Source organism: Alosa alosa, chromosome 1 (genome assembly GCF_017589495.1).
Source record: "Alosa alosa isolate M-15738 ecotype Scorff River chromosome 1, AALO_Geno_1.1, whole genome shotgun sequence".
In the NCBI taxonomy this organism is placed as follows: Eukaryota; Metazoa; Chordata; class Actinopteri; order Clupeiformes; family Clupeidae; genus Alosa; species Alosa alosa.
The window spans coordinates 25,783,701-25,807,675 of NC_063189.1; the positions used below are offsets into that span (position 1 = coordinate 25,783,701).

The 23,975-nt window shown below is 43.8% G+C and overlaps 2 protein-coding genes across 3 annotated transcripts in view; both read left to right on the forward strand.

The window, feature by feature from the left end:
* The window catches only part of ahrrb (aryl-hydrocarbon receptor repressor b), a 29,444-nt gene extending 21,443 nt beyond the window's left edge, over positions 1–8,001 (forward strand). For both annotated transcript variants that reach the window (XM_048255303.1, XM_048255312.1), the window contains 5 exons: positions 415–504; positions 2,480–2,603; positions 4,014–4,147; positions 5,220–5,398; positions 5,784–8,001. In XM_048255303.1, coding sequence (XP_048111260.1) covers positions 415–504; positions 2,480–2,603; positions 4,014–4,147; positions 5,220–5,398; positions 5,784–6,825 — 1,569 coding nt within the window. In that variant the 3' untranslated portion in view covers positions 6,826–8,001. The remainder of the gene's footprint in view (positions 1–414; positions 505–2,479; positions 2,604–4,013; positions 4,148–5,219; positions 5,399–5,783) is intronic.
* A 219-nt stretch (positions 8,002–8,220) lies between these two features.
* Positions 8,221–17,619, forward strand: exoc3 (exocyst complex component 3). The gene is made up of 14 exons (XM_048262616.1): positions 8,221–8,376; positions 9,014–9,171; positions 9,315–9,534; positions 10,128–10,513; positions 10,659–10,954; positions 12,610–12,724; positions 13,159–13,284; positions 13,573–13,673; positions 14,577–14,687; positions 14,901–15,042; positions 15,822–15,944; positions 16,079–16,240; positions 16,615–16,736; positions 17,006–17,619. Exons 2-14 carry the CDS (start codon positions 9,028–9,030, stop codon positions 17,199–17,201), a joined length of 2,244 nt encoding a protein of 747 aa, XP_048118573.1. The 5' UTR covers positions 8,221–8,376; positions 9,014–9,027; the 3' UTR covers positions 17,202–17,619.
* Positions 17,620–23,975: the final 6,356 nt, after the last annotated feature.

The following is a 23,975-nucleotide window of genomic DNA, read 5'->3' on the forward strand; positions in this document are numbered from 1 at the left end:
CGCAAAGATTACGCAGACTAACAAAGCGTAACCATCGACACAAAAACAAAGAATAGATGGGTCAAAAAAAAACTACACAGTAACACCCACCCACCATACACAACCTACACACAAACCACACAGAGGGAGATATGAGCAGTGGTGGTAGAGATCTAAACCTCCAGCCCAGTCAGGAGTAAACTGTGTTCTCTGTGGCCTGCTCAAATGACTGCTGCTTCGCCCAGTTCATATGCCATCTCAAATGTATTCATATAATGAGAAGCACATGCAGAGAATAATTACAAGTTTCATTTCAGAATTATAATTTTAGAGTAATGTAAATAAAAGCTTAAAAAATGTTTAAAAAACATTCATAAGCTTGTATGTGGTATAATACATGTTTATTTTTTGGTTTGTTGTTTGCTTGTTCCTCAGTCTCTCACAGGGTTTGCTTTGGTTGTGAGCTCTGATGGCATAATCTTCTACGCCTCATCGTCTATTGTCGACTACTTGGGCTTCCATCAGGTAGGCTCCTTTCTCTGTTTTTAAATAGTGAATTCATGATATTTCTATGTAATTTGGTTGGCATTTGATTAGTTGTGTTTTAGAATAAAAAATGAATTATAATGGCCATTAAAAATGAATTTGTCTGGTAATTGCAGGAACATAATTAAATGTGTCTAAACACCTTAGCAAGGAAGATGTACATTCATCCATCACACATGTATCAGAAAGTAAACTACTGATCTGCATCACGTAAGAAGTAGGAACAAATTGTTTGTTTGTTCAGCGTAGCAATCAAATACAGCACAAACATACAGTAATGCCTCATTTAGTTGCTTTGAAAGAAAGAAATCCAAACATTGTTAAACTCTTTCTCACGACAGTAGTGGTTGATGACAGAAAATCTACGCAAGTAGATTCCCACCATCCCCACCCTTTAGTTTAAAAATAGAGTCCGATTGTTCACCCCTCACTTAGTTTACGACTCGCGAACAGACCTTCCCGAGCCTCGTCTCTCTAGCGAACATTAACCGCTGGTGTCCTGACAAGAGTATCTGACAAAGAAGTCATCAGACCCCCCTCCCCTCTGAAGAGAGAACTGCGATGCCATTGGTGCGTGTTGCGAGCATGCGAGCCGGCGTCTCCGTGAGGCGAAGCGAAGCGTTGCATTGCGTGCCTCGGACCCAGATATTATGGGAAGGTTGAATATTTTAGAGGGAGTTTGTCGTTTTATGAACAGAGGGTATAGCTGAAGCTGGTGAGGAGGAGGAGGAGGGGGGGCGAGGAATTACGAGTTAGAGCAGGCGTTGGGGAGTTTTTTTTCCATCAGCTCAGTCCTCATGCGTGCAGCCCTGGTGTCACGCAAACTCAACTCGCAAACAAGCCAGCCAGCACACACTGGAGTCCCAGCAGCTCACACTGGAATAGCAGGCAGGCAGGGAGGGAGAGAGGGAGGGAGGGAGAGGAGGAGAGGAGAGGGTGTGGGACCAAAGAGCCCCCAGGGCCCCAAGAGGGCACTTATCATAAACTACACTACTGATTAAACAGCCAAAGAGGACCTCTCACGCTTTCTCGCATGTCCAGATCACTGAAAGGGGGCGAGCGCGGGGAGCTCGGTTCCTTTGATAGAACCATTCCAGTTCTAGTTGTCCAGTTTGAAACTTAGAATTGGTTGTCTGTTTCAGATTGCTTTGATTTGTTATAGTTTTGTATAGAGTTCACAATGACACATATCTTTTTTTTTACATTGTGAGTGGTCATCCAAATTACTAATAAGGGTGTATACTATCAAGGGATTGTTTTAGAAAATTAGACATTTGCATTGTCTGTGAAGAATTGTCACTAGACTGATTTGATGTCATATTATTATACTTTTGATTTTTTGTCACTTAAACTATACCTACCGAATGTAAAATGCAGTGGCCCATCATTACTAGTTGCAGTGTCCTAACAAATGAATAATTAAACCAATGTCCTGATAAAAACGTGTTTCCACTTTAGAGCGCTGTGTATCTCCAAGAAATGCCCTGGTAATCCCCTGCCTTATTTTCAAAAGGAATGTTTTCGATGTGTTGATGGGTGTATTAAGCAGTAATCTGCGCTTTCCTGCGAGGATTTGGGGTGAGCTCAGTTGAGGCGACCGCACGAACACGAACCCAAACCCCACAGCCGCAAACCCCCTCCCCTCTCAGGCAGGCAGGGGTGCGGCGTCAGGGGGAGCGAAGGGGCGACCCGTCCGAACTGAAGCGCCAAAAAGCTCAGCGGGTCTCCTGCAGACCAACACTTGCGGTGTCGGCCCAGATACCTCCAGCGTGTCTGACCATTGTGTGCGGTTCAGCCGACCGTGTGCGGGGTTAAGTGGAGGGGTCACTGCAGTTACCCAATACAAAGAGGCCCTCTGGTGAGGGGGTTAAGCGAGTGCACCAGTTCAAGGCATTTTGTGTGTGTTTGTGTGTGTGTGTGTGTGTTTGTGTGTGTGTTATCTGTCCTTACACAGACGGACGTGATGCACCAGAACGTCTTTGATTATATCCATGTGGACGAGCGGCAGGAGTTCAGAAGACAGCTCCACTGGGCCATGAACCCTGCCCAGCAGGAGCACCACGCAGCCTCAGGAACTGGTGTGTGTATAATTACCGTCCACACAGGCCCTCACAGCGGCCGGGGGGGACCAGGCCATGTTACCACAGGGACGCAGCCTGCAGATGGCGCTGTTGAGTGACTGCTTGTGTGTGTAGAGAGAAAGAGAGTGAATGTGCGTGTAAAGCAGTGGTCCCCAAACTACGGCCCGCGGGCACCTCATTTTGGGTGGCCCCCCAAAACATGTCCGTGGTATAGCATCTGGCCCGTACGGGAGTAGGCTACGACATCGTCAAACTGTAACCTCCGTAATTTCATTCTCTATGGCGAGTCTTAACAGTACACATGTAATACTCTTTTTGTCCACTGGTGGTTGTTTTGGCGCTTTTTCGCGTTTGCCATCGAAAACGGAATGAAATGTAGGCCTACCTGCAAACAATGTAATGCCTATGCTGACTGCATCAGTGCTCAAAGTATTCTAAAAGTTTATCAATTAATTGTTAATAACTAACTAACTTCTATTCAAGTCATATTTTTGGGACTTTTTGGGATAATTATTTCTATTTTTTATTCACTTGTTCAAATGTTCATACAAATTCACAATTCACAAAGTTCTCATCGGGTGAAGGAAAATGCTCATTTCAGATGTTTTTGCCAGCACTTCATAAAACTCTCATAGTTTGAGAACTTTAAATTATTTGTAGGATATTGCTTGTTCACAACTTGAGCTGTGTAGACAAAGACAGAGTTCAGAGTTCACACATTTTGAATAAAATATACTTTTGGGACTCCCTGCTAATACTTTTAGGAGTGCTTAAGTCTTTTTATTAGTATTGTTTCATTTGAGCTACATTTTACACTGATATGGCATGATGGCAATATAAACACAGCTAACAAGGGTATTAGATTGCAGTAGCCTATGATTAAATGTAATGGAATATTCAACTAGGTAGACTGCTGTTATTCACAGTTCTAAGCTATTTATGGTTATTGATATACTCCGAGTCTCTGGCCCTCTCTTAGAGCCAGGCATAGTGAGCTGGCCCTCAGAAGAAAAAGTTTGGGGACCACTGGTGTAAAGGATTGGATGGTAGAAGGGTTTGGTTACCAAAGTCATTTGAGAGCGTGAGTTTTAATGGAGACTATTGTTTTGACACAGATGGTTTTGATTTAATGCGAGTGTCTTTTAGAGCAATTATGTCAGAACTGTGTCAATGTCTGTTGATTGTTTGTCCCAGATTGTTTGTCTGTTATTGCCAAGTAAATGTGCCTGATTATGTGTGTGAATTAGTGTGCCCTCATCAGAGGGCCTCGGTGACTCTGATTGCGTGTGAATGGGAGCTTTTGTAGGCAGGAATGGTAGTTTATGTATTTGCGCCTGTGGTGTATGGTGGCCTTGGTGGGTCACGCATAGCAGCTTTGTTTTGTGTGACGGTGGTCATTTTTTGCAGGAGAGGACTTTGTGGTGGGCAGTCTGTTCAACGCCCAGGAGCCAGACGGCGTCCCTCCTGAACTTGTCCCATTCCTCACGCGTTGCTTTATCTCAAGGCTCCGCTGTCTGCTCGACAGCACCTCAGGCTTTTTGGTCAGTGAGGAAACACACACACACACACACACACACACACACACACACACACACATACACACACACACATACACACACACTTTCATATGTGCTTATCAACTATTCATTTCATCTTTGATTAATAAGTGTGGCATTTCACAAAGTTAGAAGTAATATAGTATTATGTATTACTTATAAGTATAAGTATAGTATATATAATCTTTTGATCCCGTGAGGGAAATACAGTATTAATCATATTTATGTATAATATAGAGTACAGGCCAAAGGTTTTGGACACACCTTCTCATTCAACGCGTGTCCTTTATTTTCATGACTATTTACATTGTAGATTCATCAAAACTATTAATGTGTTTTGTGGAATTGTGGAATTATGTACTTAACAAAAAAGTGTGAAATAACTGAAAACATGTCTTATATTCTAGTTTCTTCAAAGTTGCTAATTTGTTTTTATTTAATACCATATTCAGCAAGCCATAACTTTACAAATATTCATCTGTGGGCCAAAATAACTTTGCATTCATTAATAGTTGTGATGCCTTCAGTGAGAATCCACAATGTAAATAGTCATGAAAATAAAGAAAACACATTGAAAGGAGAAGGTGTGTCCAAACTTTTGGCCTGTACTGTATATATATATATGTGTGTGTGTGTGTGTGTATGTGTGTGTGTGTGTGTGTGTGTGTGTTTCTGTGTGTGTACACAGTACAGTATATACATACATACATAACATACATACATATCCTATGGTTGCTGAGTGACCTTCGAATGAGTTGACGGTCATATTCAAAATTAAGACACCAGTGCAAATTTGAAAATGACCGTCAACTCATTCGAATGTCACTCAGCAACCGTGGGATGATGAGATGATCAGAAAATGTGCTGTGGTCTCTTAATTTTTTCTCTGATGTGGTTTTGGGTCGCTCTGGGGATGTTATATGCCTGTTAAATCTGCTGTAGAACCTCAGTGACGATTAGACAGCCACTCTTTGGAAAGCCAGCACTCTGGATTCACCATTGTCTCATCTCTTCTTCTCGCTTCTTTTCCTCGTTCCCATGTCTGTGTGTTCTCCAGAGTTTGCAGTTCCAGGGCAGCCTGAAGTTCCTGCAGGGACAGAAGCGGAAGACTGAGTCCGGGGCCCTGCTGCCGCCCCAGATGGCCCTCTTCTGCGTGGCCACGCCCCTGGTGCTGCCCTCCATCAACGAGCTCAAGATGAAGAACATGATGGTCAAGAACAAGCAGAAGGGCAACTGGTGAGTAAACTCAAACAACCACTCTGACCAGCAGAAAATGGATTTTATTCTAAGGGCTCTGGCATATGTAGGTTCAGATGTGTTAACTGCTTTGCTTATTAATTTCAATTGAATGCAATTGCATTTCAGTCATTTACTGTATATAGTACCGCCCAAACCCTTCCAATCCCCCCAATGAAGTTTTTAAGTCAGTTGGATAAAATGTAAATACTGACTCGTGTATGAGTATCCTGATTAAGGCTTTTAATTTAAATAATGAACATTACATTCCAAATACTACAATATAAACTGAAAACAGTGCCCTGCCTCCTCTTACACAGTTACCCAAGAGTATGGTTGTATTTTGCAACTAATCGGTCCTTTTATCCTGTATTGCACTGGGCAGTGAGAAGAGACCCCGTGTGTCCAGAGGAGAGAGTGGTGACCTGTTGCTGCTGAACTGGCCAGGCAGCAGCTCTTCCAGCCACAGCCCGTGGCGATCCCTCTCCAAAGAGGCCCTCAAGTACAAGGGCGAGGGCTACCTCTCCTCCCAGGACGAGCCGCTCAACTTCTGCCTGTCGTCGCTGGGCGGCCCAAAGGTCCAGCACGTGGACGGCCCCTGGGACATGTGCTCTGGCGCGGGCCTTCGCATTGGTCCTGGTGCTGGTTACCTTCCAGGGAAGCTTGGCAAGTATGGCAAGTATGCGTTCCCCCACGGTACTCACAGCCACAGGGGCGAGACGTCCCACAGCAAGTTGTACGAGAGCCTCCATGCCCCCAGCCTCGAGGACTACTGCGGAGACGCGGAGAAGGCGGAGGGCCGCTACATGGCGCACGGGGAGTGCTACAACGGCATGCTGCTCCCTGAGACGGCCATCAAGACGGAGCAGGACTCGGACTCGGAGAATGGTTGCCACACGTACACTGGCCCGCACCACAGCGGCGCCTGGCCCGTCAGCGAGAGACGCTACGGAGTCGGACTCGCGTACCCAGACAGCCCCCAGGTGAAAAACGAGTCCAGCTTCTACGACCACTACAACGCGTGCCAGCGTAGCAAGGCTGCCATCAGCCCACCCCTCAACGGGCACCACAAGTACCTGTACGCCAGTGGCAGCAGCAGCAGCGGCAGCAGCAAGCCCCTGAAGTGCGTCCTGAACAAAGACACCGCAGATCCGCTCGGCAGCAATCAGGGTGGCAACTGCGTGGACGGGCACATGTATGCCAACGGCGTGGCGGAGCACAAGGCTTACATGCAGCAGGACTACAAGCTCTACGAGTTCAGAGGTCGTGGCCTGGTGCACACCATCAAGCGGGAGCCCATGGACTCTCCCCCCTGGTCGGAGGGCAGCCATGACCTGAGCCAGATACATGCTCAGAGGAACATCATGGCGAACTGCACAATGAATGCTATTGCACACAAGACAAATCCCTACATATACATGCAGTAAACTTCAGCTAGGGGCCAATAATCTCTCTTTTTGCAGTCTTTTATTTGCAGTGATTTTGTGTTATTTTGTTCTTCAAACAATTCTTCCACTTAAACTCAGGATTACCTCAATTTGACAGTGAAATGGGATTTTCATTTCAGTGATTACATTTTTATATAGAGGCACTTTTTACATGATTTAGCAATATTTTTTTGAGTGGTTAAATTGACCTTAAACGTTACCTCAAACGCTGTATGAAATTGTGAAAGATACAGAGTGAATCCCATGTCTTTCAGCATATTTCTAGTGTGTTCCAGTTTAGATTTCTGTATTATTGTGATTTTTAGATCACAACATTGTAGGCTAATCTGGGCAAAATGTGTTAATCTGAACCAGATATTGTAAGAGTAACTCTTCAGAGGAATTTACAACTTCAGATACCAATAAAGCTGTGTGCTTTGTTATTTGTTTTACCTTTCACTTTACTGCCATTTCCTCTAATGATATGAAGAACAATAAAAATCGTGTGTTTTCATGCTCTCTGATTTGAAATGGTAGCCTATGTTTTGAATAAAAAATGGAAAAAATGGCGTTTGTATTTAATGTAGTAAAATATAATGTAATAATATGGTAGTTATAACTTTTTTTATAATATTCATTTCTCAATAATGTTTAATAATTTACAAGTGATTTTCAAATGTTCGGACTTAATTCGTCTGATGTTCCTGACTAACTCATTTAGTGCAAACTTCAACATGTTTTGACTTGTTAATTGTTAAGAAAAAAATATGACTAAATCTTGTGGGATTCGAATTTATTCTGTATAAATAAGAAAATGTACATGACTTTGACATTTCTTAACATTTTATGACTTAACATGGCAACATGTCTTCACCAAAATGTGTTCAGTTGTAATTGAGTTGATTTAGACTTTGACCAGGCTGCACTTGGTCAAAGTTGCATCAAAGCCTACTAAAATTGTAGTGTCATTCTGTCAGTTTTGTGTTAAATGCTAGTGCAGTTTTTTTATCCCCATGTTTACTTTCACTTAGGCTTAAATGTAGGATTTGTATTTTCTATGTATATTTTTGTGATTCTGTGTATTTATTATTGATGTTTTCATGTGTAGTGGCATCGTGTGTATTTAACAAAATCAAGAGACTACACTGTTTCATCTTTTTTCAACACTGAAAGGTTTCAACCATTAAAGGAATCTATTTTGTATTCTGTTATGCTGCTGAGCAGCCATTTTGTTCAGTATAGTATTTCCACACATAATTTCAAATGTGTTCATTAATAAATGATGATGCTCTAACAAAAATGTGTCTTTTTTTAAATTCAACTGAATTCACTTGCACTCTAGTAGGCTATGAAATCAGTGGCGCTCGTGCGCAAACCCTGCGCATCTCTGACGTCGCGTTGTCAGCAGTGTTGTCAGCTGCTCTGTGAAGGCGGTGCAGCAGGATCCAGGAACAAGAAGGAATTGTCGAAGTGAAGCTTTATAAGCCATGAAATCATTTTAATCAATGAATTTCACTGAGTTTTTGAAATAGGAGGATACACCCTGTGTTGGTGAGCATACAGCGACGACTTTACATGTACTAGTTTGTGATCGGTTGTCACTTGTTATGGACTGTACGTTATAAGTTACACTCGCTAGCAAAACGTTAGCTTATGTTACTAATCTCGATGGGGATTTTTACCCCACGGCGGACATGGGAAATTGTCTATTTGCCTTTAAACAATCTGCTAAAGACGCTTTACATCTTCAATGTTCAGTTCTCAAAAAGAGCGGTGTTGTGGGGTGTAACGTTATCGTAAGGTTAACGTTAGCTTGTTATGCTACTTAGCTGACGATGCTAACTGTCTAGCTTACTGTAAACGTTCAGCAGTGATGGCCAAGCAAAGGGGCGGCTAACTCTTGTCGATCATGTTTTGGTTGATACCAGCATTTAATGTTTAGCTTCCCGCATTGATATGCAGCTAGTCTGATCACATCTGCTTGCTACCAAGAGAGGTTGGAGTCGGGACCTAACTGTTATTCGTGACAATTGTTGAAATGCACCGTAATACATCGATGAATGGTTAACTTGGCAAACCGCATAAACTCTGTCCTATATCGAGAAAACATTCGTCAGACAATCCAGACAGTCCCAACTGTAGATTGTGAAATTCCGTCAGAGTTAATCAACTGTTGTTGCCACACCAGAGCGCGTCCTAGCCATGGAAGAAACTAACCGAGAAGCCGTGGCCACGGCCGTGCAGAGAGTTGCAGGGATGCTGCAGCGGGCAGATCAGCTGGACAAGGTCGAGCAGTACCGACGTAGAGAAGCCCGCAAGAAAGCATCCGTAGAGGCCCGTCTGAAGGTAAATAAAATTCAACCTGCTCTGCACACAGACTGGTGTCTTGTCCTGTATATCTGCACTTGATCGCGTGGTGTGCTCTCTCTTAATATGCTTGCCAATAGGTTCTCTTCTGGATGTATAAAACACTTAAAACTATTCCCTAGGCTGCCATTCAGTCCCAGTTGGATGGCGTCCGTACTGGACTACTGCAGCTTCACAATGCTCTGTGCGACGTGAAAGACATCCAGAACTCCCTAGCAGATGTCAGTAAGGACTGGAGGCAGAGCATAAACACCATAGAGAACCTAAAGGATGTGAAGGATGCTGTGGTACAGCACAGCCAACTGGCCTCTGCTGTAGAGAACCTGAAGAATATTTTCTCAGGTAAGCACGATTGCCAGTTGTGAAGTTATAGCACGGTAACATTGACTTCTATATGAGCTTGTTTGCTATGTTGTCAAAATCACTTCTCACCTCACAAGCCTGTGCAATTACTGCAAGGATGTCCATGCTGTCATACTATGTAATTTATGTGTATCCCTCTTTGCCAACATACACAAACATTACTTCCTGTGATTGTGCATACCTCATCAAGAAAGGCAAGACAATATTGGAGCGCTACAGCTCTTTGATGGCATAGGGTAACAACTACTGATTTTTACTAGTTTATGTTTTTCATAAATAGTTGATGTACTAGTACAGTTTCATCTTTAGCTGGTTATCCATGGCAGCCCTGTTGTTTTAAGCTGTAAGCTGTATACAACTTACATATCACTGTAGAACAGGTCAAGTTCTTCCATAGGGATGTCTAACCTGTTAGGCCTTTAGCTGTTTTGTTCACAACTAGTTGACTGCTCCCTGCAGCTCTTACAGGTGACTTTGATAGTCGACTAATTGACTTGTTGATGAAACCCCAATTAAGAAGATAACCTTGTTGTTATATTGGTGCTCATGCATATATGATCCCATCCCTGCAGTTCCAGAGATTGTGCAGGACACCCAGGACCTGATCGAGCAGGGGGAATTGCTCCAGGCCCACCGCAAGCTGATGGACCTGGAGCGCTCGCGCGACGACCTGATGTACGAGCAGTACCGCATGGACAGCCGCAACACGCACGACATGGAGCTGATCCGCCGCTACTTCGGCCAGGTGCAGTCGCTGTCCGACGAGCTGGCCAAACAGCTGTGGATGGTGCTGCAGCGCGCCATGGTGACGGTGCGCCGTGACCCCACCATGCTGGTGTCGGTGGTGCGCATCATTGAGCGCGAGAAGATCATCGACAACCGCATGCTGGACCGGCAGAAGCAGACCACCTTCATCCCGCCAGGCCGGCCCAAGAGGTGGAAGGAGCGCATGTTCGAGGTCAGAGCCCACTATTTTTTTTAATTTCATTTCACGGTAGTTTAACTCTCCAGCCATCCACCCTGCACTTATGTCTAGTCAGTGCATTATAGCATCAATGGCCATTTGCTTGGCTGATATTACAAGCAAACTGTGTCTTCGATAGGAGTTGAAGGAGACGGTGAGTAGACGCATCGAGGGCACGCAGTCTGAGACGCGCGACTCGGACAAGATGTGGCTGGTGCGTCAGCTGGAGCTCACGCGCAAGTACGTGCTGGACGACCTGATAGTGGTGAGCAACCTGATGGTGCAGTGCTTCCCGCCGCACTACAACACCTTCACCAGCTTCTTCCACAACTACCACGACGCCGTGGCCGCCAACGTGCGCGAGCTGGCTGCTGGCGACCTCGAGGCTAACGAGATCGTCTCGCTCCTCACCTGGGTCCTCAACACCTATAGCAGGTGAGATGAGGGGTATACAGGGTGGCTGGGGATTGGGTAATTGACTGTATGCCACGGCAGGCTCTCCCAAATTTCCGCTGGAGCGTCAGCTGGGTTGTAACAGCATCTTTTATATTCTGCTCTTTTGTGTTCACTCGGACATTGACAATCTTGTTTATGCCCAACAGGGCGACTCTTTATTCAACTGAACATATAAACGCATAAATCCTTCACCATATTAACATGCTAATTGACTAGGTGCAACACCCAACCAGGTCTGTGTAAACAGGTAGCCTACACTAAAGGTGTTTTTATATAGAAATCACGCAATATTCACAGGGAGAAGAGACGTCTTTATGGCGCATTATTTGTCTAAAAGAGGCGACAAATTAACAACATAGCCACTACAACACAGCTGAAGCTCCATTGGAAATTTGAGCTGGTTGAGAGCCTTCCATGGCATATAGTCGATTGGACAGTGAAGGTCATGTTTGGATTTTATTCTGTCTCAACGTCAAACAAATTATTACTAGACTTTTATTACTGTGAGTTTACACTGTAAAAGACTTATTTATCCTCTTGATAAGTTTAATAATCATTACATCTGTACATCACCTGTACCAGCTGTGATAGGAGGTTGCAAAGGGTGGTGTTGGGATTTTCTAGGAAAGTGAAGGTCACCTGTTTTGAGGGAATACAATTATTACTACACTGTTACAACTGCACTGTAAGAAACTGTACAAATTTATTTATGTATTAACTAATGTGTAATGATTATTTTGCCAGTGGTCTCCATGCCTGCACCAATAACTTCGTGGCTACTCCTGAGCACTAATAAAAGGCCATGCTTGCATGCGAGGCCATGCTACTCTGATCTGTCATGAGTGACATTTCCATTGTCTCCTCTTTCATTGCAACAGACTTTCCAAGCACAGTGAAGAGCAATTAACTCAATATTTAAAGCAGAGCTGCCCTGTGGCACGATAGGAGAGAAGAAGTAGGGAGGGGAGTGTTTAGGGGTTTAGCTAGCAGTGCTGGTGTGCTGCTACTCCAGCCAGTGCATACAGTATATTGCAGAATCAGCACAGCACATTGCGTGCACAGCCAGAACTGTGGAGAGGGATCGAGAGAGGAGAGAGGTTGATGCACACAGATCAACACACAAAAAAAGAGAAACGGATATAAACACAAATGTGCTACACTGCAACACACACACACACACACACACACACACACACACACACAAAATCAGGGGGTATAATCAGCAAGGCATACTTCATATTCAGGAGTACAGTATACAGTTTCACATTGTATTGTGAGGGGGAGTCGTTCACGTTCACAAGTCGTAAGACTTGAGAAAGGCCATTGGCCGAAACGTCTCTTATTAAACCATTGTGGCATGTGAGCAACCAGAGAGGGCTCCCTCTGTTTTTCATACGCTGTAAACACACACAGCAGTAGCCCAGAGCAAACTGTGGGCAGAGTTGCAACTTGTGAAATGCATAGCTTGTGCCCATGTTACTTGCACCGACTCCCATACTGTTAAGTTAGTTACTTTAGAATGAAACAGCAGAGGATGCCCAGTCATCCTCAAAGTTGTTCTGTGGCTTACGGCTTTTCATGTAAAAATTTCTTTCCTTGTGTGTGTGTGTGTGTGTGTGTGTGTGCGTGCGCAGTGTGGACATGATGGGCCACCCTGAGCTGAAGGAGTGTGATGTCACTCAGTTGGAACCTCTGCTCACCCAGGACGTGATTGATGAACTCCTCAGCAAATACATCCAGACCTTTACCGTGAGTACATAGGACCCACTACTCCCTTCAGAATAAGGAACATTCACTGTCAGGCAGATGTAGATCTTCCTATATCTGTGTGATCTGCATCAATCACTTGGTAACATGCACTACTTGCAACAGTGACTTTTAATGACATATGCTTCCTGTCATAAGGATGTAAGAAAAGAAAAAAAGGGAAATTGGAATAAGAAACTTCATTTGTCGATGTGTGTGTTGTCTATTAACATGGGCGTGCAGTTTGCTTGTGAAGTGCAGGAAATAGGCGTGCAGTTTGGTTTGACGAGCAGCTGCCGAACATAGCCGTATTGGTCTCTACTGCTATTTTGATGAGACAAACCCAAATACAAATGTGCCCAATTAAAAAGGTTATTGCAATTGTATGGACATTCATATGAGATGACGACGTGTCCCTTTCTCTCCACCTTCCTCAGTCCAACATCACTGGCTGGCTGCGTAAGGCCCTGGAGACAGATAAGAAGGACTGGCTGAAGGAGTCGGAGCCCGAGGCTGACCAGGACGGCTACTATCAGACCACACTCCCTGCCATCGTCTTCCAGGTGGGACAGCCGCACTGATTATAGTCAAGCACAAGGACTCTCTCATAGTGTTGATATAAAGGATAGCTTAATAGCTTTTATTTTACATTTATGAATTAGGCAGATGTTTTTATCTAAAGCAACTGGTGACTCAGGAACGCCAACCAAACTACAGTGCTACAAGCTATATAGATATTCACATATTGCATATGTACTGTATATATTTAGCATTGAGTTATTCGTAGCAGCTTGAACAGTCTTTAATTTAAGGTTTTGCCTCTGGTCCTCCCTCTCCCTCTCTCTATCCAGATGTTTGAGCAGAATCTGCAGGTTGCTGCCCAGGTCGATGATACGTTCAAAGAGAAGGTTTTGGATCAGTGTTTGAAACAGATGTGCTCTTTTCTAAACAGGTGACACACAACCCATTTTACTACCTGTTCTTTTACATTGGTCTTTACATGTGCAATATTTTGGGCACTTTAGCATAATAATAACTGATCAAAATTATCAGATATAAATGTTGTACAAACTCATATTGGCTTCTGTTGAGGTGAAAAAAATCCACTTTTTTTTTTTCTCTCACTGGAGTTTGGATGAGTGGCGTGTGGAGTGTTTTTATTGTAAATTAATAGGCTATGAGGACTTGCCTGTCCCTGCCACAGATAAGCCCGTTTAATGCTCCCTCATCCTCGTGCCCCCAGGCCTCAGCCTGTTGGCACCTTCTCAGTTTTCAAATACATGCCATCAAACTTGTCACTGATGGTTTTCATTTCATTACTCTGGAGAGCAGCTGTAATAGTCAGTATAATCAGAGGGTTGAAGTGAAGGATCTTTGGTACAATATGATAGCTCCTCCTAGTGTTTTATACAGGCAGAGATAAGGACAGCCAAGTATAAGTATAAGTATATTCCTTTTTGATCCCGTGAGGGAAATTTGGTCTCTGCATTTAACCCAATCGGTGAATTAGTGAAACACAAACAGCAGTGAGGTGAAGCACACACTAATCCCGGCGCAGCGAGCTGCCTGCTACAACGGCGGCGCTCGGGGAGCAGTGAGGGGTTAGGTGCCTTGCTCAAGGGCACTTCAGCCGCGGCCCACTGGTCGGGGCTCGAACCGGCAACCCTCCGGTTACAAGTCCAGAGTGCTAACTAGTGGGCCACGGCTGCCCTATCCATACTGCATACGAGACATTACATACAAATGAAAATACTAATTTATTGAAAATACTAATTTATAATACTAGATGTGAAGTCCTCTGTCCTAGATAAATTTAGAGTAAATAATTCACATACTTTTATTTTCACTTTTATAGGTACAAAGAAGAGGCGATCAACTACAAAGAGGAGCACTTGAAAGATCGCCAGCTTCCACAGAACTATGTCCAGTACATGATTGCCATCATCAACAACTGCCAAACGTTCAAGTGAGTGTCAGCAATGGAATCTATGTACTGGCTTGGCCTTTGTTCTATTCTGCATCAGTTCACTTTAGTAATTTTGAAGATCACTTAACATACTTCTAATAGATACAGTAATACAGTACACTTCGTTGTTTGGTCAGTAGGTTTGGATAGAGCAGAAGCTTCTGCTAATGGAGTAATGGCATTGTAAAGTGGATGTGATCTGCCTCTCCTTAGGGAGTCCATTAACAGTCTGAAGAATAAGTACTCCAAGTCTCCCGTGGCCAGCCAGTATGACGAGCCCATCGAGAGGACCCTCAATGAGGTGGCCAGAGAGGGTTGCCAGTTCCTGCTGGATGAGGTCTTCCTAGACTTAGAGGTGGGAGCCATCGCTAGTTCTGCTTTAATCACCTCTGGGGATTAGTGTTTGGAGCAGCATCAAGGAGTAGGGCTGCATTAATTAATTGATTCATTTATTAGTTGTCAACTATTAGTCAGCAACTATTTTTTTTTTTTACCAGTTGAGAAGTTTGATCAATTTAGAAGTCAAGATTAATCACTAACTATTTTGGTAATTAAGACGTTTCACAAAAACAAAGCATTTGAGGACGTCGTCTTGGGCTTTGGGCAACACTGGTCAACATTTTTTTTAAATATTCACCATTTTCCAAAGAACTAATTGATTAATTGAGAAAATAATCAACAGATTGATTCATCATAAAAACAATCGTCCGTTGCAGCCCTAGAGTTTTTCTTAAACTAACAAGCTTAAAGTTGCAAAACTTTAGCAAACATCAGGGGCATCACACTCCGCACTGATTAAAAACTTGCTAGCATGCTAACTGGTCTGGCTTGGAGATGTACAGTAGCTTTTGGCTGTCTAAAAACATTTCTTACATTTTTGCTGCATGGTCTGTCACAGACTACTGAACCAATACATAGAGGTACATTTTCGCTTTAACCAACCCTCTCAATGAAGGGAGATTTATGTGTGTTGTGGTATATGAGACATTCTTAAAGCATATATTTTAGCCACTACGTCAGAGAACAAAAAGAAAAAGTAGTGGGTCCAAGTTAATTACCAAACTGTTTTTAGTTCCATAAGATGATTGTCATAGGCTTTAACAAACAGCCATAACGTTGTACTGTTTTTAACAGCATCATCTGTATGAGCTGCTTACCAGGAAATGGTTGACTGGTTCCCATGCAGTAGACACCATCTGTGTCACGGTGGAGGACTACTTCTGTGACTTTGCCAAGATCAAGAAGCCTTATAATCAGGTGCTTAACTATTTTTCTGGGCAATCACGGTTATCTTTAAGAGCGGCAAATTATTGATCCCCTGCTGACCTGCGTGTGTGTGTGTGTGTGTGTGTGTGTGTGTGTGTGTGTGTTTGTCCACGCTGATGTTTCAGGAAATGACCAGCGAGGCGCATCGGCGTGTGGTGGTGGAGTACATGAAAGCGGTCATGCAGAAGCGCATCAACTTCCGCAATCCTGAGGAGCGCAAGGAGGGCGCTGACCGCATGATCAAGGAGGCTGACCAGTTCAAAATGCTCTTCAAGAAACTCTCCGGCGTATGTACCACAGACACATACTGCTGTAGTGACCCGCTGGCAGATAACAAAGAAGAAGGGAAAATAGTTACTGTACAACCCCTGCAGCAGATATTCATTGAACTTCTCTTCAAATGTTAATGCACTTTTTTATTATTTATTTCATGTATTTCATGTTTTAGGGATCCTAACTATGGCTAGTGTCTGTTTGTTTCTTCAGAATTAGAATGGTCACATGTAACTATTCTCCTAAGGGAATTGTGAATTACTGGATAAGTGGGATTGCGAGTCATATTTGTATTTCTTATTGTGAATTATACCAATGCATAATTTGAACCAGTCATGTTTCTGTAGTTAGTAGAGATGTGTGTTTTCTTTTTTTCTGTGTGGTGCAGACTGAGGAGGCAGACCGTCTGTGTGAGGCCATCTCTGCCATAGCGGAGGTGTTCAAGCTGAGCGACACCACCATGCTCTCTCTGGAAGTGTCCACGCTGGTCTCCAAATACCCTGATATCAGGTCAGTCATGCTTACCACACACACACACACAACACACACACACACAACACACACACACACAACACACACACACACAACACATCACACAACACACACACACACACAACACACACACACACATTGTTAATATCACTCTGTTTGGACACTGTTTATATTTGCATGTTCTATTGCAGCCTCTTTAGATGTACTCTTTCTTCTGTAGCTATATAGTCTCTCAGTCTATTGTTGTCCTGACCCCGTGTGTCCACCCTGTGACTGCCCCTCTTCAGGGAGGATCACATAGTGGCCTTGCTGGCGGTGCGCGGGGACGCCAGTCGGGACACCAAGCAGAAGGTGATCGAGACCTTCAACCAGACCAGGCCCTCGAGCAGCATGGTCACCCAGCCCATCTTCAAGGACATCACCGTGCCATCCATGTCCATGACATCCATGACCTCCATGACTGTGCCTAAACTGCTGAAGTAGCTCAGTGGAGCCAGGCCAAGGGATCCAGTCTGGGGTGCTTCAAGAAGAAGGAACACCACCGTTCCTTTCATATGCACTTTGAGGGGGAAAAGGAGAGTTATTGCCACAGATGCAGTCTGTTATTGGAGGGTAAAGCCCATGCGCTGGAGGCTGCCTTGAACTATTTGTCAAAATGATCATGAATGATTACTTGACTTCTGGACTGAGAACACTAAATGCGCACCCCTAAAATGTTTCTTTTACTCTTAGTTTCCTTGCTTTTTTTTAATCTTGGCAACCAGTTGCTCACTCTTGTGATCTCTCACATGTGTAAGATAAACCGAAGCGATCGAAATTGTTTGTGTGAGTGTGAGTGTGAGATTCTCACTCATTGCTTTTGTCCATAAGTGTCTATTAAAAGTGATCTCTTTTGCCCTGATCTTCTGCTCCTTGCCTTTCATATCCCAAATCATAAACACATCTGCCATTCCAACTAAATGCACTTTGGTTATGTGATCTAGGCCACCCAGCAAAGTGTAAGAAAAGCTTTTGCACACATTTGTTTATTATTCTTCACATTAGTTAGGTACTAGGTACTAGTAGGTAGTTTGATTGGTAGTGCTTGAGCACAGCCCCTTACTGCAGCTTCATTTGAACCCAAAGGACCATACAAGGTTGTCCAGATTGATGCATTTCCATAGGGTGTCTGCCCAGTGGGGTGTACTACGAATCTCGATTAGTGGGTTAGCGAGGTATGTTGCGCTCAAAGCCAGGCTATGTGACACGAAAGTGGATCTGTTTTAGTGTCGCTATATCACCATGGTGTCTTATGCTGTCAACCAAACCTGGTCGGGAGGAGGTTATGTGCTAAGTTATAGCTCAAATTGTGTAATCTACCGCACACTGACCAATCAATTGTCTTAAAAACGAAGTTATCTCATGTGTAGGATTCTGTCATATATCTTACAGGTGGAGCTCCGCCTCATATATCTAACATTTTGGAGCTCGAATGCACTTTAATAGTGCTGTGCGTGCAAATATCCCACTATGGACGTGCATACCATACAACAACTGATGACAATTGATTTATTTGATGTTAAAGGTTAGACACAAAAAATGACAGTGTAGATTAAGCTATCGCTCATGAATGCGGAAGTAATTGTTTTTAAATAGAGGCGGTCTTGTGCGTCTCCACGTTACACGATTGGCCAAAGTCATCCCAACACCGAGAACGCGCACAGATCTGAGCTGAAAGCCTAGTTTGACAAATATATCACATAACTGCAATCGTAGTATCACTTAACGTATACCCCTGAGTCAAGGCTTTGTCAAGCCTCGATATGTCTACATAGCCTAGATATGTCTAACGTGCTTCGTAGTATACCCCACTGGGGTGTGAAGACCATAAACCTGATGTTAGTGTTGTTGTTTACTATGCATTTAGTTGATGCTCCTAGCCAGAGTGACTTACAGAGACCACTTACAGGGGCCATTCCCGTGGAGCAACTCAGGGTTAAGTGCCTTACTTAGGGGCACAATGGTGGCAACTGGGAAGTCACAGTTAGACCACAAGAGTACTAGCCTGAACTTTAGGATCCTCGAGATGTAACTGTAGACCCATCAAGCCTCAATATGAAATGGCTGGCGTGACCATCTGAGGACGCTGGTCATGCTGGTGACCAGCCTGCCAAGCTTGACATTGTTGGTGTAAGATGGTCATGCTGGTTTGCTAGAATGACCTACATAAGCTGGCATGGCCAGTTAAACTAGCAATGTAAGACCAGCAACACCAGCTTAAGTGACCAGCTTGAGGTGGTACGACAAGCAAAATCAGATGAATTACTATCGTAAACTGGATAAACCAGCTGAAAGTATGTTTACGCAAGAGTTTTGCTGGTCTAGCTGGTCAACCATCATAGGGTGGTCAAACAAGCTGGTCAGCCAGCAAACCACCTTAAGCTGATCAGGCTGTTTTTTTTTTCCAGCTTAGATGCTCACTGAGTTAATGAGCCAGGGGACATAGCACTGTGTTGTGGGGTATGCATTAAGCAATCCTGGAGTGTAGAGTGGGGTTTAATGAAACATAAATTAATTTTATTATTTCAATATATTATTTTGTATCCAACTAACCTTTTTCACCAAAATGCCCAGGAATACCAAATGATCACATGCTCTCTCAACAGCTCCAAACAAGATGGTGCTCCATGTGATGAGAACGTAGTCCACACCGATGTAGGATGTGAGGCCTATAGTTTGACTTTTGACTCCGGTCATGGTAGTCTGTACAATTTGCCCAGTGTTAAATTACTTGCATGAAGAAACACACAGAGACTATGGTACCCTCTAAGTGGAGAACAGGAAGATCATAGGCATCATCTGCTTGAATAAACCTGGTGTACAGAGTAAAGAGGTCCAAAACTTGATCGCTGCGGTATATCAGATTTTTGCTTCAATACTTGTCAACTTTGCACAACACAGAAGATACTCCTAAGATAGGATTTGAACCATTATAATGTAGAATCCACAGTACGAAGTTCTTAAACGTGGGCTGAATGATCTCTAGATTTATGCTTTTGATAGATTTATGATTTTAGTATCCATCCTCATTATATAATGCTGTATGTATCAGACAGATGCTTGTAAAATTCACATTACAAAACTGGTAAAAGCCACTACCTCATTGTCACTTAAGTGACATGTGTTGCTGCAAGCATTCAGTAAAAGATGGCATCTGTTAGGTGCTGATCTTTATTACCACAATGAATGGCACATCCTCTACATTTACATTGTCTCTGCTTTCTGTGATTGCAGATGCGGGAACAGTGAAGAGCAATTAACTCAATATTTAAAGCGGAGCTGCCCTGTGGCACGATAGGAGAGGAGAGGAGAAGTAGGGAGGGGAGTGTTTAGGGGTTTAGCATGCCACGCTAGCAGTGCTGGTGTGCTGCTACTCCAGCCAGTGCATACAGTATACTGCAGAAACAGCACAGCACATTGCGTGCACAGCCAGAACTGTGGAGAGAGATTAATGCACACTGGCCCTCTGTGTGCTTGCAAGTACACAAAGAGCTTGGCTCTGCATTCACACTCACACACACACACACACACATGCATACGCACACACACACGCACACACACATGAAAAGAAAAACATAACCCCCAGAACAACCCTGAACACACAGTGTACATGGATTAATTTGTTAGACTCATAAAATGTCTTTATTTGATTGCACACCCTGTGCATGTCTCAGACCTCTATACGCACATATGTGAACACACTCTCTCTGGCTTTTCTCTGTCTGTCAACACATGCAGCTGTTTTCCATCCATGTATAATATTAGTCATATGACATTCTGCTCCACTCTAATTGGTCTGACCAGGTTTGGCAGCGGTGAGCCGCTGGCCTCTCATTTCCCTTAATTGGATAAATATTTAGGGTACCACTATATATCAGGACAGAGTGGATGTTCCATTACTAAAATCCTTTATTTCTAATTTCTTCTATACATTGTCACCCACACATTACCCAGCTTATCTTTGGAAATAGGAATTTGTTAAACTTGTCTTTTTGAGTGATGTATTTATTACAGTCTTCTGCATATTTTGGTGGTAATTTTCTTATGCTTGTTTTATATGCATTAACTTACATTGTTTACAGACCGCAAATGCTGTTGTACATCAGATCATTAAGATCATTAAGCTTTTCTCTGATATGTACTATAAAAATACATACATAAAGATATTAGTCTAGGATATTTTTGCGTGCCAAATGAATACTGGTTCAGGAACAGCACAGTTAGTAACATACAGCGAAAATGGGTCACAACTCTCCCATGGTCAACAGGACCCCCTGGAGGGGACAGAGGCCTTGATCAGTGCAAGACTCGGCCATTGGTGAGCTACTGTCTGGGACCCCATGCTGGGCGTCTTCCACATAAGCTGTGCATCTTTCCACTCCTGGTGCAGTGATTATATATACTAATGGATTACCGATGTGGCCTATTTTCTATACCATTTTTCACTCATCTGCTGTGGACCTGTTAGTGCCTTAGCTGCTTTTGCGGACCCCATGCTGCGCGGCTTCACTTGAACCTGATGGCACCATCTGTCTCTCTCCCCTGGAGTATTATAGACACACGATGTATGGAGACAGAGAGGAATGCCAGTTCTGCTTAGGACAGACTTAAGATGGAGTTTATATTGCGTAGTGTATTGTGTGTCCTCTCAAGAGAGACATGAGATGGGTGAGGCCTGAAGAAACCAAAGGACACAGTTAAAATGAGTTTGGTTGTTCTCGGAGTCAGTTGGCAATCTCCAAAGCAATCCTCATGGACAAAAACATGGCAGCAGAACCTTCATTAGCGGTAGAGGACAACATATAGAAAGCACCTTGAGTTTCATCATAACATTGAAATAGGCTGAAAGTAGTCATCAGGGTTGTGACTACTCCAGGTCTTTCAGTCATTTGCGCAGATTCATGACCTCAGGCTGAGGCCATGCCAGATTGGGGGTGGGGGGGATTCGCTGATGCATACCGACAGATGCCAGGGGGCTGCGGCATTTCCGTGGTGACAGTAAGCTTGTAGCAATCCGTTGCGTGACAATTCATAATTGTACTCACCTCTCACTGTCCTGCCTGGTATAAAACTGATTCAGAGTATCTCTCTCTCTCTCTCTTAGAGGGAAGCGTTTAATTGGTGGTGGGCTTAAAGGTTCAGGTCAGTGAGTGTGCTTAGCTTCGCTGTGGGCCTCGTACCTGTGTGCCACCTCAGCACACTCCAGGAGGTTTAATTAGGTCAGACACGCATCTCGGTTCCCTGGGTAGAGCATGACGACAGCTAAAGATACGGCCCAGTCCTCACAGCGGTTAGTTGTGTATGTAGTCTCACAGCTGCCATGCATGGACAGGTGAGCCCAGGTGAGCTGATGCTGCATTTCCAGATCCCTGCACTAGAATGGTCCCCTCCGTCTCGGCGCTGCTGCCCTCTGTGTTATGTGTGGCAGATGGTTCCTCATAACCACTGCCTTTTTTTCCTGGTTCTTGAAGGGAATGAAGGAACACGTGTGGTTCTAGTGGGGTTGTCTGGATGAGAGAAGAGAGGAGGACAGAAGGGATGTCAGGGGAAGAGAGAAGAGAGTTGTGAAGGGGATGGAGGGATGAGAAGGGGGAAGATAGAAGATGGGAGAGGTGCAATGCAATGCGTCTCTACAACAGAACCCCCCCCCCCACCCGGTTCGCAAACTCCATGCTGTGACTATGATCCAGGCCATGCAGGGCTGCAGCCAAATCCAGCACGCAAGCTCGTGCTCTGGCATGGCACACACACACGGCAGCGGCACCCACTACCGGATAACACACACGCTAAGGGGCGGGGCAAAAACACACACGACAGACATGTGGCCTACGCTAGTCCACGCCCCTGCCGGCCCTCCCCCTCTACGAGAGACACGCCCACTCACTCACACGCACACAGGCGTGCTTGAGTGGCAGCCTCATCACGCCAGCCTAAAGCCTGCAGAGCATCACTGCCATGGAGACCACAGGCACGGGAAACACTGCTTGGTGCTGGGGGTTTGTTTTACGAATTCTTCTGCCTCGCAACATTACAGTTTACAGCCACTGCTCAGGCTTTCTTGCGAAAATAACTCCGGTCACAGTTTTCTGAGAGGAACATTTTTGGCAAATTACTATGGAATGTTTTTTGTGCCAAAATTAAATAAATAAATGAAATATGAAATAAATAATTAAAAGTTGAAATAAATAAGTGAAATATGAAATAAATAAATAAAAGATTAAATAAATACTTAAATAAATAAAAGATGAAATGTAAAAACCATATATACAGTACATTGACATTGACATTTACATTCCATATGCACGGTCTTGCAATGTGCCATGAAATAAATAAATAGTTCTACGTCAGTCACCCATCAAGGCGGGATCTAGCCGCTGATTGGTTGCTGCCTGAAAAAAAAAAAAAAAAAAAAAAAAAAAAAAAAAAAACTTTGTGAGCATGACTGGCTGATCAGAATAAAGTCATTGATAGAAGCTAAAAGCTAGTGCTACTGCTAACAGCCATAACCTAGGCATTTTCATTCAGAAAGATTGTGTGTTCTATGTTGCTAACTCTTGGCTGTGAGTTATCAGGACGTAAAAGCATAGCATCTAGTGCTGTCAAAAATCTTTGTCGGCTGCTGAGTTATACCCTCATATTGAGAACTAAAGTCTCTGGAAAGTTGTGGACACTGCTTGGGCAATGTAGCAAGCTGGCACTGACACCAAAGATTGTTAAGGCGGAGCTCCGCCTTAACAATCTTTGCTGACACTCACATAATAAGAGTTCACGGCATGGGCATCTCAAGCTTTATTGTTTATGTATCATATAACAAACGAGGTGAATTCAGCTCAAGTGAAGTTAACTGGGACGTCTGGGCACCCTACTATAAATAGAAGCAATAGCAAAGTCGTTTGCCTTAGATAGAAGTTCGCTTTCTGTAGATGTCGATAACTAGCTAACGCTTGTGCTAACTGTTAGCGCTAGCTCTAGATGTGCACATAGCATGTCTTATCAACCCCCTGAGACACAGCAAACAGACCCATCAAATGACAGAACGCTTTCACACCTGATATCTTCCCAAAAGTATGAATTTAGAATGAAATCCTTGTTGTTGTATGTTTCGTGAGTTATGATACAAGTCTGAGCTATCTCCTTAGTACAGTCTGACTCAAGAGCTGGATCACTTCGTGTTATTTCAGGCAGCAATCAGTGGTTAGGTCCCGCTTTAATGGGTGA